The sequence below is a fragment of the Macaca fascicularis genome, chromosome 9 (genome assembly GCF_037993035.2).
Source record: "Macaca fascicularis isolate 582-1 chromosome 9, T2T-MFA8v1.1".
In the NCBI taxonomy this organism is placed as follows: Eukaryota; Metazoa; Chordata; class Mammalia; order Primates; family Cercopithecidae; genus Macaca; species Macaca fascicularis.
Genome location: NC_088383.1, coordinates 101,771,438 through 101,786,603, shown reverse-complemented (window position 1 = coordinate 101,786,603; position 15,166 = coordinate 101,771,438). Strand labels below are relative to the sequence as shown.

The 15,166-nt window shown below is 37.0% G+C and overlaps 1 protein-coding gene across 10 annotated transcripts in view; it reads right to left on the bottom strand.

Annotated features, from left to right (window-relative positions):
* The window catches only part of EXOC6 (exocyst complex component 6), a 216,714-nt gene that overhangs the window by 44,756 nt on the left and 156,792 nt on the right, over positions 1-15,166 (bottom strand). For all 10 annotated transcript variants that reach the window (XR_012417949.1, XM_045361197.3, XM_005565957.4 and 7 more), the window contains one exon: positions 1,983-2,056. Coding sequence is in view for 9 of the 10 variants with exons in the window: in XM_045361197.3 (XP_045217132.1) it covers positions 1,983-2,056 (74 nt within the window). In the remaining variant the exon portion in view is untranslated. The remainder of the gene's footprint in view (positions 1-1,982; positions 2,057-15,166) is intronic.

Here is a 15,166-nt window from a genome sequence, read left to right as displayed (position 1 = left end):
GCAGGAGAATTGCTTGAACCCTGGAGGCACAGTTGCAGTGAGGTGACACCATGCCACTGCACTCCAGCCTGGGCAACAGAGTGAGACTCTGTCTCATAAATAAACAAACAAACAAATACAGGATCACAGGTGACTTAAAATAATAGTCATTTACTTAGCCAGTGATAAAGATTTCAAAACACAAAATTTTTTTTATTCTTTGATAAAGAGAAGGCAGCTTTTTAAATAGTTAAATGACCTAACAAAGACCATCTTCTTCTTCTACTATCTTTCCCAACTCAGCAAGGTTAATCATCTATAGATCTAGGTCACCTATAACAGTGTTCCTTGTTTGACATAATATCTGAGCACTGATTGCAAAGAGAAGTAAATATGAATGTATTTTATATGTATCATACTTTACAGACATAATTTGGAGATAAGAATGGCTTTTTAAGTCTCCTTCTAAACCTGACTTGAAGATATACCAATTATTTCCACATGACTCATCTTTCTTTTTTGAGACGGAATCTCGCTCTGTTGCCCAGGCTGGAGTGCAGTGGCACGATCTCGGCTCATTGCAAACTCCACCTGCCGTGTTCAAGCGATTCTCCTGCCTCAGCCTCCCCAGTAGCTGGGACTACAGGTGCGTGCCACCATGCTTGGCTAATTTTTTGTATTTTTAGTAGAGACGGGGTTTCAAAGTGTTAGCCAAGATGATCTTGATCTCCTGACCTTGTGATCCACCTGCCTTGGCCTCCCAAAGTGCTGGGATAACAGGTGTGAGTCACTGAGACAATGAGAGCACCCAGCCGGCAACTCATTGTCTTATAAGGATTCCTAACCAGTATATGTTTTGCTTCTCTAAAGTATGTTTAAGCTCCATCAGGATAAAACTATTTCTTATACAGTTTTATATTTATTTCAAACACATCTTTCCTCTGCAAAAAATGAATATATAATAGTAAGTATTTAGGAAACACTGGGTTGGAATTATCTATATTCTCAAACATTTACTGAAGTCAGTTTCTTAACTGCTCAAAGTGGTCCTGCTCCGAACATCACTGTGGTAGAGTCTGTTCGTACCAATGATGAAGCCTCATCTCTATCCCCTAAAGGGAATGGGAACTATTAATAGACTGATACCACAGTGGCTTTGTTTTAATTCAATCTCCATATGGTTCTTCTTGCAAAGGCCACAGTCACTCCTACTGTCTATTCTAGCACTCCTGAGCCCTCTAACTTGGATCCTCCTTTCCTACTACAACTCCCTTGTGACTTGACTCCCCAGCTTTCTTAAGCTACTTAATAATAGGAATTAAAAAAAACAAAAGGGGGAAGAGAAAAGAGGAGGAAAACAATAAAAAAAATAAAGAGGTGGAAAAAGGGAAGAAATAAATACAACGACAAGAGAGATGTCAGAGTAGCAAAATGAATAGATTTTTTAAATGATCATATTTGTTACTACACTTAGAGTATTGTGGCCAGAAAAGAATTGTGTAAATATCTCATTACATTTTTAAAACATATTTTATCCTTCTTTCTGGGACCAACAGAAAATTTATAAAAATAGCATTCTTTACCACTGAAAAAATTTTATGCAAGGGGTTACTTTCTAGGTTGTAAGAATTTACATTTAACTTGGGTCCTGAAATTAATGTTAATACCACCAATTTTCATATATGACAAGATTATTAAGAAATAATCTGAACATCAAGTGTCATTAAACCAAGCTACAAAGTTATGATTTAGTAATGTGCTTAGCAGGTAATAACTATTAAATAAATTAAATATTCACTGATGAGAATGCTCTATGAAGTTGAGGTACTGAATGCATTACAGGTTCAAAGAGAAGTGTCAAATACATAGTTATCAAGGAAGCATTTTTCTTAAGATGGGTTGTTTCAAGGCAAACAGGCATTCCCGTAGCATTAAGAAAAAAAAAGTGAGGGGAGGGCAAGAGTTAGAGGGCAACAAATGGGAAGTACATTATTACATCTTACTTGTCTGAGGTCAATGAATGCTAGCTGCAGGGTATCCCCCTGGAATCCTGGCACAGGTTCAGAGCTGGCAAACACTATTAAAAGAAAGAAAAAACGAGAATAAAAATGAGATTGCAAAATATACAAGAGTTTAACTGATAAATTAATTTCTACTCATTATAAATGCATTATAATATTTACACATAATCATTTCAAATGAATATTATTTATAACCTTCAATTTCCACTACTGAGAAAGTTCTCCACATCCACTACCTCAAGTGTTTTAATAATAATTTTAAATTTCGAATCTGCCATGTAATCATTTTAATCCTAATCACAATACATTTAGGAGGGTTTTCTTACTAAAATTTAATATTAATGTACTTCAATCAAGTAAAGCTTTCTGACTCTTTTTAGCCTTAGGTGAATGATTGTAGAAGCATTTAAAAATTATATCAATTCCATGGCTGTCAACATATTTTGAAACATTTGCTTTGCTACAGAATAGGAGCTATTAAAAAATCCCACCTCTAGCTAATAGCAATAAAAGGCAGACACCAAGGTAAGAAGCCAACTTTACATGCAGACAATAGGTAAAATGTTCTAAGTAGAAAAATCAGGATGATGCAGGAATGCCTGTTCATGCCTTTTACAAATTTTTATTTATTTATTTTTTTGAGATGGAGTCTCGTTCTGTCGCCCAGGCTGGAGTGCAGTGGCACCATCTCGGCTCATTGCAACCTCTTGACTCCCAGGTTCAAGTGATTCTCCTATCTCAGCCTCCCGAGTAGCTGGGACTACGGGTGCATGCCGCCACGGCCGGCTAATTTTTTTTGTATTTCAGTAGAGATGGGGTTTCACCATTTTGCCCAGGCTGGTCTCGAACTCCTGAGCTCAGGCAATCCACCTGCCTCGGCCTCCCAAAGTGCTAGGATTACAGGTGTGAGCCACCGTGCCTGGCCAGTAATTTTTTTATAAAGGATTCATGCCTCAACTAAAAAATATCTCAACAAGAATTTTTAAAATTTCCACAGATTCCTTCAATAATTTTTTGTGGCTCAAAATTTTTAATACTACTAACATAGCTTATTTAATTAAATTAAAGACAATTCCAATATTAGTTATTTTAAAAACTTAAAAGACTTGGCTCATAAAAAAGACCCTGTCATTTTACATGCAAGCTTCTCTGGTAAGAATGCCTGTAATCATTTTCCCACTCCATTAATATTCTGATTTTCTTTTCTTCTTCTTCTTTTTTTTTTTTTTTTTTTTTTTTTAAGAGACATGGTCTCGATCTGTCACCCAGGCTGCAGTGGCATGATTACAACTCACTGCAACCTCGAACTCCTGGGCTCAAGCAATCAGCCTCCCAAGTAGCTGGGACTACAGGCATGCATCTCCACACTCGGCTAATGCAAATTTTTTTTTTTTTTTTTTTGTAGAGATAGGTTATTGCCATGTGGCACAGGCTGGGCTTGAACTCCTGGCCTAAATAAAGCAATACCTTTGTCTTGGCCTCCCAAAGTGCTGGAGAGTCTAATTTTTTAAGAGAACATTATAGACGTTCCATTTGTGAATTTATCTGAGCTAGAATTTTGGAAGCTATTTAAATTTCAGCCTATATAGTTCTTGGGATAACAAAAGCAATTCTTAAATTTTGTGTATTCTGTGTGAAATATAGTTTAGAAAGGCTCAAAATCAACAATTAAAAACAATAAATATATGAAAATTTGCACAGCTTAATTTATCTGGCATCTCTGGGGAATGTTGAGTTCAAAATAAGTTTCTGTTGCTGTCGTATAATTTTTGCTTTAAGCATCAGAATTTTTTTTTAATCTTAAGCATTTTTTACAAAATTCTAAAATGTATCATTAATCCTGTGGGTCATCATTAAGAATACATTTTGTTCTATAAAGTAAAATTCCCAGGGGTTGTTATGGAAGTTAGAGCTTTTTTTTTGTTCTATTAAAAAGCTGTGCTATTTGAGTTCTCATGTCTAGCTTTTCTAATTTTTCTGCCTTCTCCTCCCTGGTAGTTTTAACATGAATTCTTACTCCCTACTCTCTCCCTCATCTCTCTTATTAATTTTATCTTTACTCTTCTTGAGCGGGTAAGCCAGCTAATCAATTACTAGAATTATGTCTAAAGTAAGAGCAAACACAAGCTAAGCAAGGGCCTCTCCTACTAGTAAGGTTAATAGGTGTCATATACATACCTTGGAGCGTATATACCTTTAGAGAATGAGTAACCTTTTGGTTACTCAGAGATGCACCACTTTTCTCCCTTTGTTCTTGGTTCTCTGCTAGATTATGGTCATTAGATAAGTGACTAAATTCACCATTCTCAGACCCCTTTTTTCTAGAAAATCAAAATTTAGTGACCAAATCTAGCCACATTTTTCAGTATTTAGTACAATTTATTCATATCACTGTCTTTTTATACAATGAAAAGTGGTATACTTTCATATAGTGGTATTGCCATTACCTGCTACTACGCCCTAGGTAGCCGAGCTGCCTTTCTCTAGTATCATTACATCTTAACTGAAAAACGATAAGCAAAATTATAATACCTTTTATATTACATTGTAAAATATATTATTATTTTATGTTAGCCATTTATATTATAATCATAAAAGGTGTTAAAAGTAAAGGTGTTTTCTAACTTCAAAAAAATACTTTTTTTGGCTGGGCATGGTGGCTCATGCCTATAAATCCTAGCATTTTGGGAGGCCAAGGTTGGAGGACGGCTCGAAGCAGGAGTTTAAGACCAGCCTGGGAAACATGGCAAGACCCCATCTCTACAAAAAAAAAAAAAAAAATTAAAATTAGCCAGGCATAGTGGTATGCACCTGTAGTAGTTCCACCTACTGGGGAGGCTGGGGCAGGAGGATCACTTGGGCCCAGGAGGTTGAGGCTGCAGTGAGCCATGATCGTACCACTGCACTCCAGGTTGGGTGACAAAGTGAGATCTTGTCTTTAAAAAAAAAAAAAAAAAAACTCAAGACCATCCAGCATTTTATTGGCCTTTTTTTTTTTTTTTTGCCACAGTCTCAGGCTACTGTCTGTAACCATTTACCATAAATCCCTAGTGGTTCTCAACCAAGGCTGTAAATGTTACCATAGCTTCTACCACCACCATGGATAGATACACACACACTCATAAATAAAGACTTTCTATGATGCAGAGAGACTCATTTTATCAGGCACAAAAATAAGCTCGATTTCATTTAGACATATAGTTATTATCTATTTAATGCTCAGAATTTTTCTACATTAAAAATAATCTTAAAATAATTTTTCTTTTCCCTAGGTTTAAGATACTAGTTTAAGACCCAATGGCTTGGCAGTAAACCAAAGAGCTCAATGTCAAAATTAAAGGTACTATAAATTTATATAGCACTTTATAGTTTACTAAGCACTTTCTCACACACCATCTGCTCTGAGCATCACAATAACTTACGTTAGTAAATAGGGCATGCAGATGATGGATCATAAAATCTTGCAACTGAAAGAGACAACCTCTTTGAAACACGTCCAACAGTCCCCTAAGGACTCAGTTTAAAAGTTGCCGAGACTTTTTAATTTTTTGAGATGGAGTCTTGCTCTGTCACCCAGGCTGGAGTGCAGTGGCGCGATCTTGGCTCGCTACAACCTCCTTCTCCCAGGTTCAAGCGTTTCTCGTGCCTCAGCCTCCCAAGTAGCTGGGATTACAGATGTACACCACCGCGCCTGGCTAATTTTTGTATTTTTAGTAGAGACAGGGTTTCACCATGTTGGCCAGGCTGGTCTCCAACTTCTGACCTCAAGTGATTCACCTCGGCCTTCCAAAGTGCTGTGATTACAGGCGTGAGCCACTGCGCCCAGCTGAGTCCTTCATTTTATAGGGCAGAAAAATTAAAAGGAAAGTGACTTGCCCAGGATTACATAACTAATTCAGATTTCCTGGCATTTACTCCATTAATCCAGAATCTGATTAAGTATTCAGTCTCTCATCTTTTATCACATCTCTCATAAGAATCTAACCAATAGGGAAGTGAAATTCACTAGATTATAACACTCAGGGCTTTCTCTCAAAAATTTTTAGGGGTAGAAGGCAATTTAGTGACCTGATAATCATCTGGCACAGAAGACATTCGTAACGATATGCTATTGATTCAAAGCTTCGTATTTTTCCCTTTATTTCTTTAAAAATCAAATGCAGTCAATCCTTTTGTTTCTACTTCTCAAAATATCTCGAGACTGAATTTGTTTCTACCTTAGTACAAACTAATATCATTTCTTGCTTGGATTACTAAAACACACCCTATCTGACCTCCCTGCTTCTGGTGCAACCTCTCCATCCACTTATCCCAGTAAGATTTACGTAGATGTAACTTGTGCCACTTCACGGTTTAACATCCTTCAGTAGTTTCTCATCATCTTAAAATAAAATAAGGCTAAGGTCCTTTGCAATCTAGCCTTTGTCGATCTGCCAGCCTCATCTCATCATTTCCCTAGGGGCACCTCAGTTTCTATACCACACCAAACTACCTGTACTTCCGTGCATATACCACTCTCTTTCCATGATGCTTTGATCCCTCTGCCTAGAGCATCCTTCCTCTTCTTATTTTCCATCTGGGCAAACTCTTATTTATCCTTCAATCATTGTCTTCCTTGGGAAGACTTCCATTATCCCTGCAGGTTGGGTTATGTTCTTTCTGCGTGTTCTCACTGCAACTTTCTGTGCACAGCTTAACTTCAGCACTCACTTGGCTGCCTTGTAACTGTTTATCTGTCTGGGTCTTCCCACTAAACCATGAACTCCCTGAGAGCAGGGACAGTACTTTCACTTCTACACTCTTATCACCTAGCTCAATGCCTGACTCATAATGAGTATTCAATGAAAGTTTCTTAAATCAATGAAGAAAAACAGAACCATAAATAAATAAATGCTAAGGGAATGCCATCCAGTATTGGATATTGATATATTATCTAGCTTGTTGATTAGATTTAGAATGATGCTGTCCAAGAGAACATTCTGCAATAATGAAATATAATGTCCATGCTAAACTTAATTTTTGGTTTTATTTAATTTTTTTTGAGACAGGGTCTCACTCTGTTGCCCAGACTGGAGGGTCATGGTGCCATCACAGCTCACTGCAGCTTCCCTCAACCTCCTGTGCTCAAGCAATCCTCCCGTGTCAGCCTCCTGAGTAGCTGGGACTACAGGTGCCATCATGTCTGGTTTTTTAATTTTTTGTAGAGACAGGGGGACTATGTTGCCTAGGCCAGTCTCAAACTCCTGGCCTCAAGCAATCCTCTTGTCTTGGCCTCTCAAAGTGCTGAGATTACAGGTATGAGGCACTGCATCCAGCTTAATTTAAATTTCCTAGCCATATGTGTTTATTTAACAGTGCAAATCAAGAACATAACTGTATATACTCAGTGTATTTATATAAAAGTAATTAAGGGTGGGTGAGAATACTCCTAATAGTTTCTTCAACAAAAACTAAATCATAAGCTCTTCCACTAAACAAGAAGTTCCTGGGAAGGAGTTACATACATGATGCCTGTCACCTAGGAAATAGTCAATAAATGTGTGTTGAATGACTAAATAGCAATATAAATCATTTCTGCTAATATTGTCTATGGTCCCAATAATTCATGGGGTCAATTTTAATCTTTTAAATTTTTAAAGAATTGATGACTAATTTTTGAAATCTCTTGAAGTACTATCATCAAATTACTTTTTGGCTCATCCAGATTCTCATTTTGTATATAATTTGTCATATTTTGGGGATTCCTAATTCTCCTCCCTTGGACTATCGTTAAAATTTTAAAAACAATAACGCCCACTTCCCTCCTATTATGGTGTCTTTGTTTTTGTCATTTAGCCATGCCTTTAAGGGTATTTTTAAAAAACATTGATCCTGGTTACCCAATAAGATACGTAAAAATCATTTCCAGACTCTATAAAGTTTTCTTTTTTAAGAGATTCCAAATCTTTGTTTTTTTCTCTTAATGCCTCCAATTTGGCTATTTCCTTTTTAATAAACAAAATAACTTCAGGATATTCATTTCCTCTTATTTTCTGTAATGATAATAAATGATTTCAAGTTTTCTTTATTATTATTATTATTTTTTGAGACGGAGTCTCACTCTGTTGACCAGGCTGGAGTGCAATGGCACAATTTCGACTCACTGCAACCCCTACCTCCCAGGTTTAAGCGAGATTCTCCTGCCTCAGCCTCCTGAGTAGCTTTGATTACAGGCATACGCCACCAGGCCCTGCTAATTTTGTATTTTTAGTAGAGAAGGAGTTTTGCCATGTTGCCCAAGTTAGTGTCAAACTCCTTACCTCAGGTGATCTGCCCACCTTGGCCTCTCAAAGTGCTGAATTACATGCATTAGCCACCGCACCCGGCCTGATTCCAAGTTTTCAAATATTCTTAGATTAGAGAAGGAGGTGTCTGATCTTATTGGGAAGGTATATTATAACAATAGAATAAAACTGCTATATCAGCCTAACTTGGAAGACTAGTTTGAATCAATTTAGATGAAAGTGGAAACAAAAAATAATGTATGCAGGGTAAGCTGTGATTATAACAAAAGTATCTTCCAAATTGGCAATCTATGAAGTTGTTTTTCCTGTTTTTTGGGTTTTTTTTTTTTTTTTTTTTTTTTTTGAGATGGAGTCTTGCTCTGTTGCCCAGCCTGGAGTGCAGTGGGGTATGATCTCGGCTCACTGCAACCTCCATCTCCTGGGTTCGAGCAATTCTCCTGCCTCAGCCTCCCGAGTAGCTGGGATTACAGGTATGTGCCACCACAACCGGCTAATTTTTTTGTATTTTTAATAGAGACGGGGTTTCGTCATGTTGGCCCGGCTGGTCTTGAACTCCTGACCTCAGGTGTCCCACCCACCTTGGCCTCCCAAAGTGCTGGGATTGAGCCATTCCACCCAGCTAGCAATCTATGAAGTTTTAAGAGAACAAAGAATATCTGTAGGCAAAACATGAATTATTTGTATATATAACAAAAAAAAATTTTTAAGTAGGAAAACAGGCCCTTCCTCTCAGGATCTAAGAAAAATGTAAAGGGTTTGGTACGAGGGGGGAAGGAAAATTGCCAAGAGGTCAGGCCATAAATATTTATCCTGACTAGAAAATATAAAACCTACTCTGAAATTAAACTCAGAGGGAATTAAACTCAGAAGTCCTTGAAAAATCTTGTTCTAGGCAGACAGTTATCTTTATCATCAGGCAGAGAATGTAGACTGTTTACAATGTAGATATAGAAAACATCCATACAAGGTAGGTAGAATTGTCAGGGGGTAAAGGGGGTGGGGGAGAAAAAGGGCCCATGGATCATAAGAGTGAATACACCAGAAGCTTCACAAAAGATTGAAAGAAAGGGTAAGGAGGTTAGGCTACAGTTTTAAGACCTTGCTTGCAAATGACCACACAGGTGCATATAAAATGGAATAATTCTGTAACTAAATAGATGGCTGAATATGAAGGCCAATATTCATTCTATTTGAAGATACTTCTTGTAATTCCATTTCTATCTACATCTTAAGATTAAAGTAGCTAGTAAGAACTCAAGTTTTGTTTAACAAACTTTTTTTTTTTTTTTTTTTGTTGAGACGGAGTCTCGCTCTGTCGCCCGGGCTGGAGTGCAGTGGCCGGATCTCAGCTAACTGCAAGCTCCGCCTCCCGGGTTCACGCCATTCTCCGGCCTCAGCCTCCCGAGTAGCTGGGACTACAGGCGCCCGCCACCTCGCCCGGTTAGTTTTTTGTATTTCTTAATAGAGACGGGGTTTCACCGTGTTAGCCAGGATGGTCTCGATCTCCTGACCTCGTGATCCACCCGTCTCGGCCTCCCAAAGTGCTAGGATTACAGGCTTGAGCCACCGCGCCCGGCCTGTTTAACAAACTTTGTTATTAGGCAAAGCACCCCGTGTGGACCAGCTGTGTCATTAGAAGGAATGACTAAGAGCACCATCTAGTGGTTTTTCTGGTAGTGAATAATTTATGCCTGGGAATCAGGAGAGTTAGGATTCTTGGCTTTTAGATGTAGTGGTTTTTCTGGTAGTGAATAACTTATGCCTGGGAATCAGGAGAGTTAGGATTCTTGGCTTTTAGATGTATTTTCTGTTATAAGCGGTTAGCAACAGTGGGATGAAAACCTCAAGGACCAATTGTTACTCTACCTTCATCACCTCATTTTTATATAAAGTAATATCTAGTTTTCTCCATTTCTTGGAATTAAACCTGGGCAGAGTATCCTTCATCAGATAGCTTAGGTATCAAATTCAGGTATCCAAACCAGGAACAAATCCAGGTATCCAAACAGTGTAACAGCATCCAGCTTACTTTTTAAAAAGGCACTGAAATATTCTTCTCTTACCATCCAAATGATTTGGCCTTAATACTTTTATTATGGGGCACAGGCCTTTTTCAAGGCTACAATTAGAGGTCATAGCCACTAAAACTCTATAAACAGCATTCTTTTTTTTTTTTTTTTTTTTTTTTAGTTAAGCTTTCTTGTTTTGTTTTGTTTTGTTTTTGAGACAGAGTCTCACTCTGTCACTCAGGCTGGAGTACAGTGGCATGATCATGGCTCAATGCAGCCTTGACCTTCCAGGCTCAAGCAATTCTCCCACTTCAGCCTCCTGAGTGGCTGGGACTACATGTGTGCACCATCACATCTGACTAATTTTTAATTTTTTTTGCAGAGATGAAATCTCCCTATTTTGTCCAGGCTGGTCTCGAACCCCTGGGCTCAAGCAATTCTCCAGTCTTGACCTCCCAAAGTGTTGGGATGACAGGCATGAGCCATCGTTCCCAGCAGGTTAAGTTTTTATCCAAAAATGAAGAAAGACCAAGGGTTTCACATTAAGAAACTTACCTACTCCTCAATAACTCACCATTGAAATAGGTGCCAGCACTCTTTAAACTGGAGCTATTCTAATGCCTTTTCTAATACCTACAGATTTCAGATGTTAAACCCTTAGGATCTGATAACCTAACTTAGATATTTGGGTAGAATGAATTAAAAAGTATATTCTAGACCTACTCTGGATTCTTAAAATATAAAACAGAATCTTTCTGATTGCCTGATGCTTTGGAAACAGTCTGTATTTTGTTAGTAATATGAAGAATTTCTGCGATACCTTTGTAAGAACTTGTCTAGAAAACATATTAGTCTTTTCTTCTATATGGTTATATCTATAAGGTACCTATATTGGCACCGAATATATAATAAGTATTTAATAAATATAAAACAAAGTACATACACTGATTCAGAATATCATTCTCATACCTTGGCAAAAGCTCCTCCAAATAAGAAGACATTTATCTTGAACTTACACAAAATTTATACTAAGATCAAAGGTTCAATGTAGCTTTCAGAGTGAGCTATTTTTGCAATTTCCAAGTATGTATTCCTGGGTATCTTCCTGACTGTCTCCAAACATGGAGTTATACTAGTATTATGGTTATGGTCAAATTAACCAAAAGTTAACCTCTACATTCACACATAAATCCTACCTAGTATTCTCATACCGTATCCTTTTACAAAGTTTAACAATTTATAGTCACATTCACTAACGAAGTTATTTAATGACTGTTTCCCCACTGGACTTAAACTCCAAGAGGGTAAAGACCTTTTCTGTTTTGCTTACCACTGTATTCCCCCAATGCCATGCACATAATAGATATGAAGAAATAATTAATATATGACTTCAAAGCCCCACAGTCTTCAATGTCTTAACATTTAACTGCCTTTGAATCTTAGAATGAGGATGTTATCTTGAAAAAATTATCAATTCCAAATTCCATGTGTTACGGGAAAAATTTAGGCCTCTTGATGGATGAAGGGTTTGTCCAAGTCACCTTGCTCAAGTTAGAAGCAGAGCCAGGACTGGAAGCAAGGTCTCAACTTCCTGACATGTACTCAGACCATCTTAAGACTGATCTGAAAGCACTTAAAAAAAGAAAAGTTCTATATAAGTTCATATAATTCTATATTCCTCAACTTAGACATTGTATTCACTTTCACCAAGTATAGGTTAAAAAAGTAGAAAAACAGGAAAAGATCCAAAGAAAATTTACAAAAAGGCATGTGAAAATATCCTACAAGGAAACATTTTAAAAAATAACTGCATAGCTCAGAAAAGATAAAGTTAAAAGGTCATTCTTCAGTCATCAAATATGTGAAGAATTTTTATGAAAGAAATAATGATCAGTTTTGTTTAGATCAAGGAGTTAAATGATCTTGAGTTGAAATACAGCAATATCATCTGGGTCTTAACTTTCTGACAACAAAGGTAGAACTCTAGAAGAGACCAGTGTTGGTTACAGAGAGTTCCTGATTTGTTACTTTGTTCATTTATTCAATAAATAAACATCTGTAGACCTTTTATTATGAGCATAGCACTGTGTAAGATACCTGCAATTTCAAATCTTCTATGTTGAATTTAATTAAACTATCTATCCTGGATGGTTAAATTGTATCAAATCATACCTTTACTCACTCACTCTTTTTATGTATTCCCTCCTCCAAAATGCCTGGAATCCATACTCTTCATTCCCACTGGCCAAGGTTAAGCTCTTTTTATATTTCACATGAAAGAGTTCAATAGTCTTTTAATAGGTCTTCCTGCTTTCAGTCTCTCCCTCATTCCAGTACAAATTTCCAAATGACAAAAGAGTTAACATTCTGTGACACAGATTTAATTGTCTCATGGTCCTAATTAAAAAGCTCCATTTTGTAGTCCATCAACATATGATTGTTTGAAGATTCCCTAAACATTGTCTCATCACAGTGCTTTTGCCTATCTCATTCCCTCTGTTCAGAATGCCCTTCCCTGCTTTTGGTGAAATCTTATCCATCCCTTAAGACCCAGCTCAAATTTTACTTCTGTTATAGTCAATCTTCTCAATCCCATGGCATACAGAATTAACTGCCCCCTCTCTACACAAAATACATATTCTATAAATAATTAATTATGCTCTATTACAGTTATGTATCTGTCTCCTACCCAGCCAGACTATGAAATCTTTGAAGTTTGATTTATCTTTGATTTCCCAGTATATAACAAACATATAATAGGTTCTCGTTAAACATTTGCACAAATGAATCTTCCTATAAAGCAGTTGACTTAACAGGGGAAAAAGTTCTGTTTCATAATTACAGACTGAAATTTTAGCTCAAGCTGATTTACCTCACTGGTATGTGTGTCACTTGTCACAAGGAATACCAAAAAAAAAAAGCATCAACACATTGTTTCAAAAAACAAGTGAGCACACAGATGGGTCAATGCTAATTCTTCTTCATCACCAGAAAAAAAAAAAAAAAAAAAAAAAAAGTACATGGCTGAATGATGGTACAGAATAATTTGTCAGTAACGGAATTATTTCCACCCTTCCACCTCCCCCACTACATCTAGATGTGCTATTTGTTTCTACCTGCAGATTGACATTCTGAGGCTGAGGAAATACATGTATGATGTTTTTCACAGAGTAACAAGAATGGGAAAACAAACATTTGCATTCTAATTAAATCAAATAAAAAGAAAATCTAGCACAGAATAACGGTCATTGTTGGTGCTTATATTTCAATCTTGTAAGTGAAACTCACTTCCTATTGCTTACATTTTATGATTTAAGCACCTTTTCTGAGTTGCCCAGCATTTCTTTGGTGGCTCATGACTTCCAATCTGAGTACCTGATCCCTGCTACTGGACTTCTTGGACTATGGCTCTCTTGCTAGCATATCACAGACTAGCAGGATTTTATGTTAATCCTGAGAACCAATCACAGGCTATTAAGTAAAGATTTCTGAGAGTCTTCAAAAGAAAGTGATCACTATAAGTCAATATGGATTTATGACAAATCTGAGTAATGTCATTTTCTTCTTTGAAAGGGTAATCAGACTGGTAGGTAAGGAAAATTAAATGGCCATTATTAGCTCTTTACGCTAGCAAGGCTTCTGACAGAAGCTGCTCATAACATGGAGCAAGATGCCAAACTGCGAGTTGGATTCAATCGGGGGATTAGCTACTGGCTGAGAAATCTTAAGATACCCATAAGGTTCTGAATAATTGACCTAAATAGATACAAAGGAGAGGTCCATGTAATACAGTGGTTCTCAAACTTTATCATGCAATAGAATCAACTGGAGGGTCTATTCAAGCAAACTGCTGGGCCCCATCCCCAGAGTTCCCAATTCAGCAGGTGAGGCCCAAGAATTTGCATTTCTAACAAGTTCCCACGTGACACTATTGCTGCTCATTTGGGGACCACATTTTGATGATGCACTGTATCTCAGGATATTGACGTTCTGTATCTAAGGATACGAATAACAGGTTTTGTTCAATATTTTGCTAATGACTTTGTTAAATATGTAGAAAGAATGATTACAAATCCACAGATACTAACTTTTGATATAAAAAGATCTCAATAGGCTAGTTACGGAACACATCTCAACATTTATTAGGGATAACCTTAAAATCCTAAAATAAAAACCAACCATACATATATAGGATAAGAAAAACAGAGCTTAGCAATCACCAAAAAAGAGGGGAGAATACAGAGAGATTATAGATTCCTGTAGCTTCAATGATTTGGAAGTATACTCTAGCTACTAAAAAAGGTTTAACAGTTTTGGCTTTATTAATCAATTATAGAATATGAAACAATGTATTTGATAGCAAAGCTACATAATTATACTTGTTTTGTACACCTATCTCTATATTTAATCTGGGTATCAGATATGAAAGAGAAGATAGTTAAACCACTTTGTTCAGAGAAGATTTTTGGATCTAAAACTATATCACGTAAGAAGAATAAGGAATTATTGATGTCTGGCCTTCAGAAGATTCAGAGAGCTATAAGAGCAGTTTTCATGTAACTGGCTTGTGGATAAGGATTTTTTTTTTTCCTGTGTGACCCTAAGCCAAACTTCAGATATAGTTGTCAGGCTGCTTGCTATACACAGGTGCCCAACTAAGGAGAAAAATGGGAAGGGGAGAGTAAAATCCAGCTAATGTTTTATTTAATAAGCTATGTGCCTTGGTAGGGGCCAAGTCCAGATGGGAATAAGTAAACTTTCTCTAATTCAGATAAAGGGGGCAACTCTAGAGGGCTTTTTCCTTTTTACTGAGAACACCTTTTCTAATTTGCACAAAAACACAATATAGACTGGTAGTGACTCTAACCCTAAG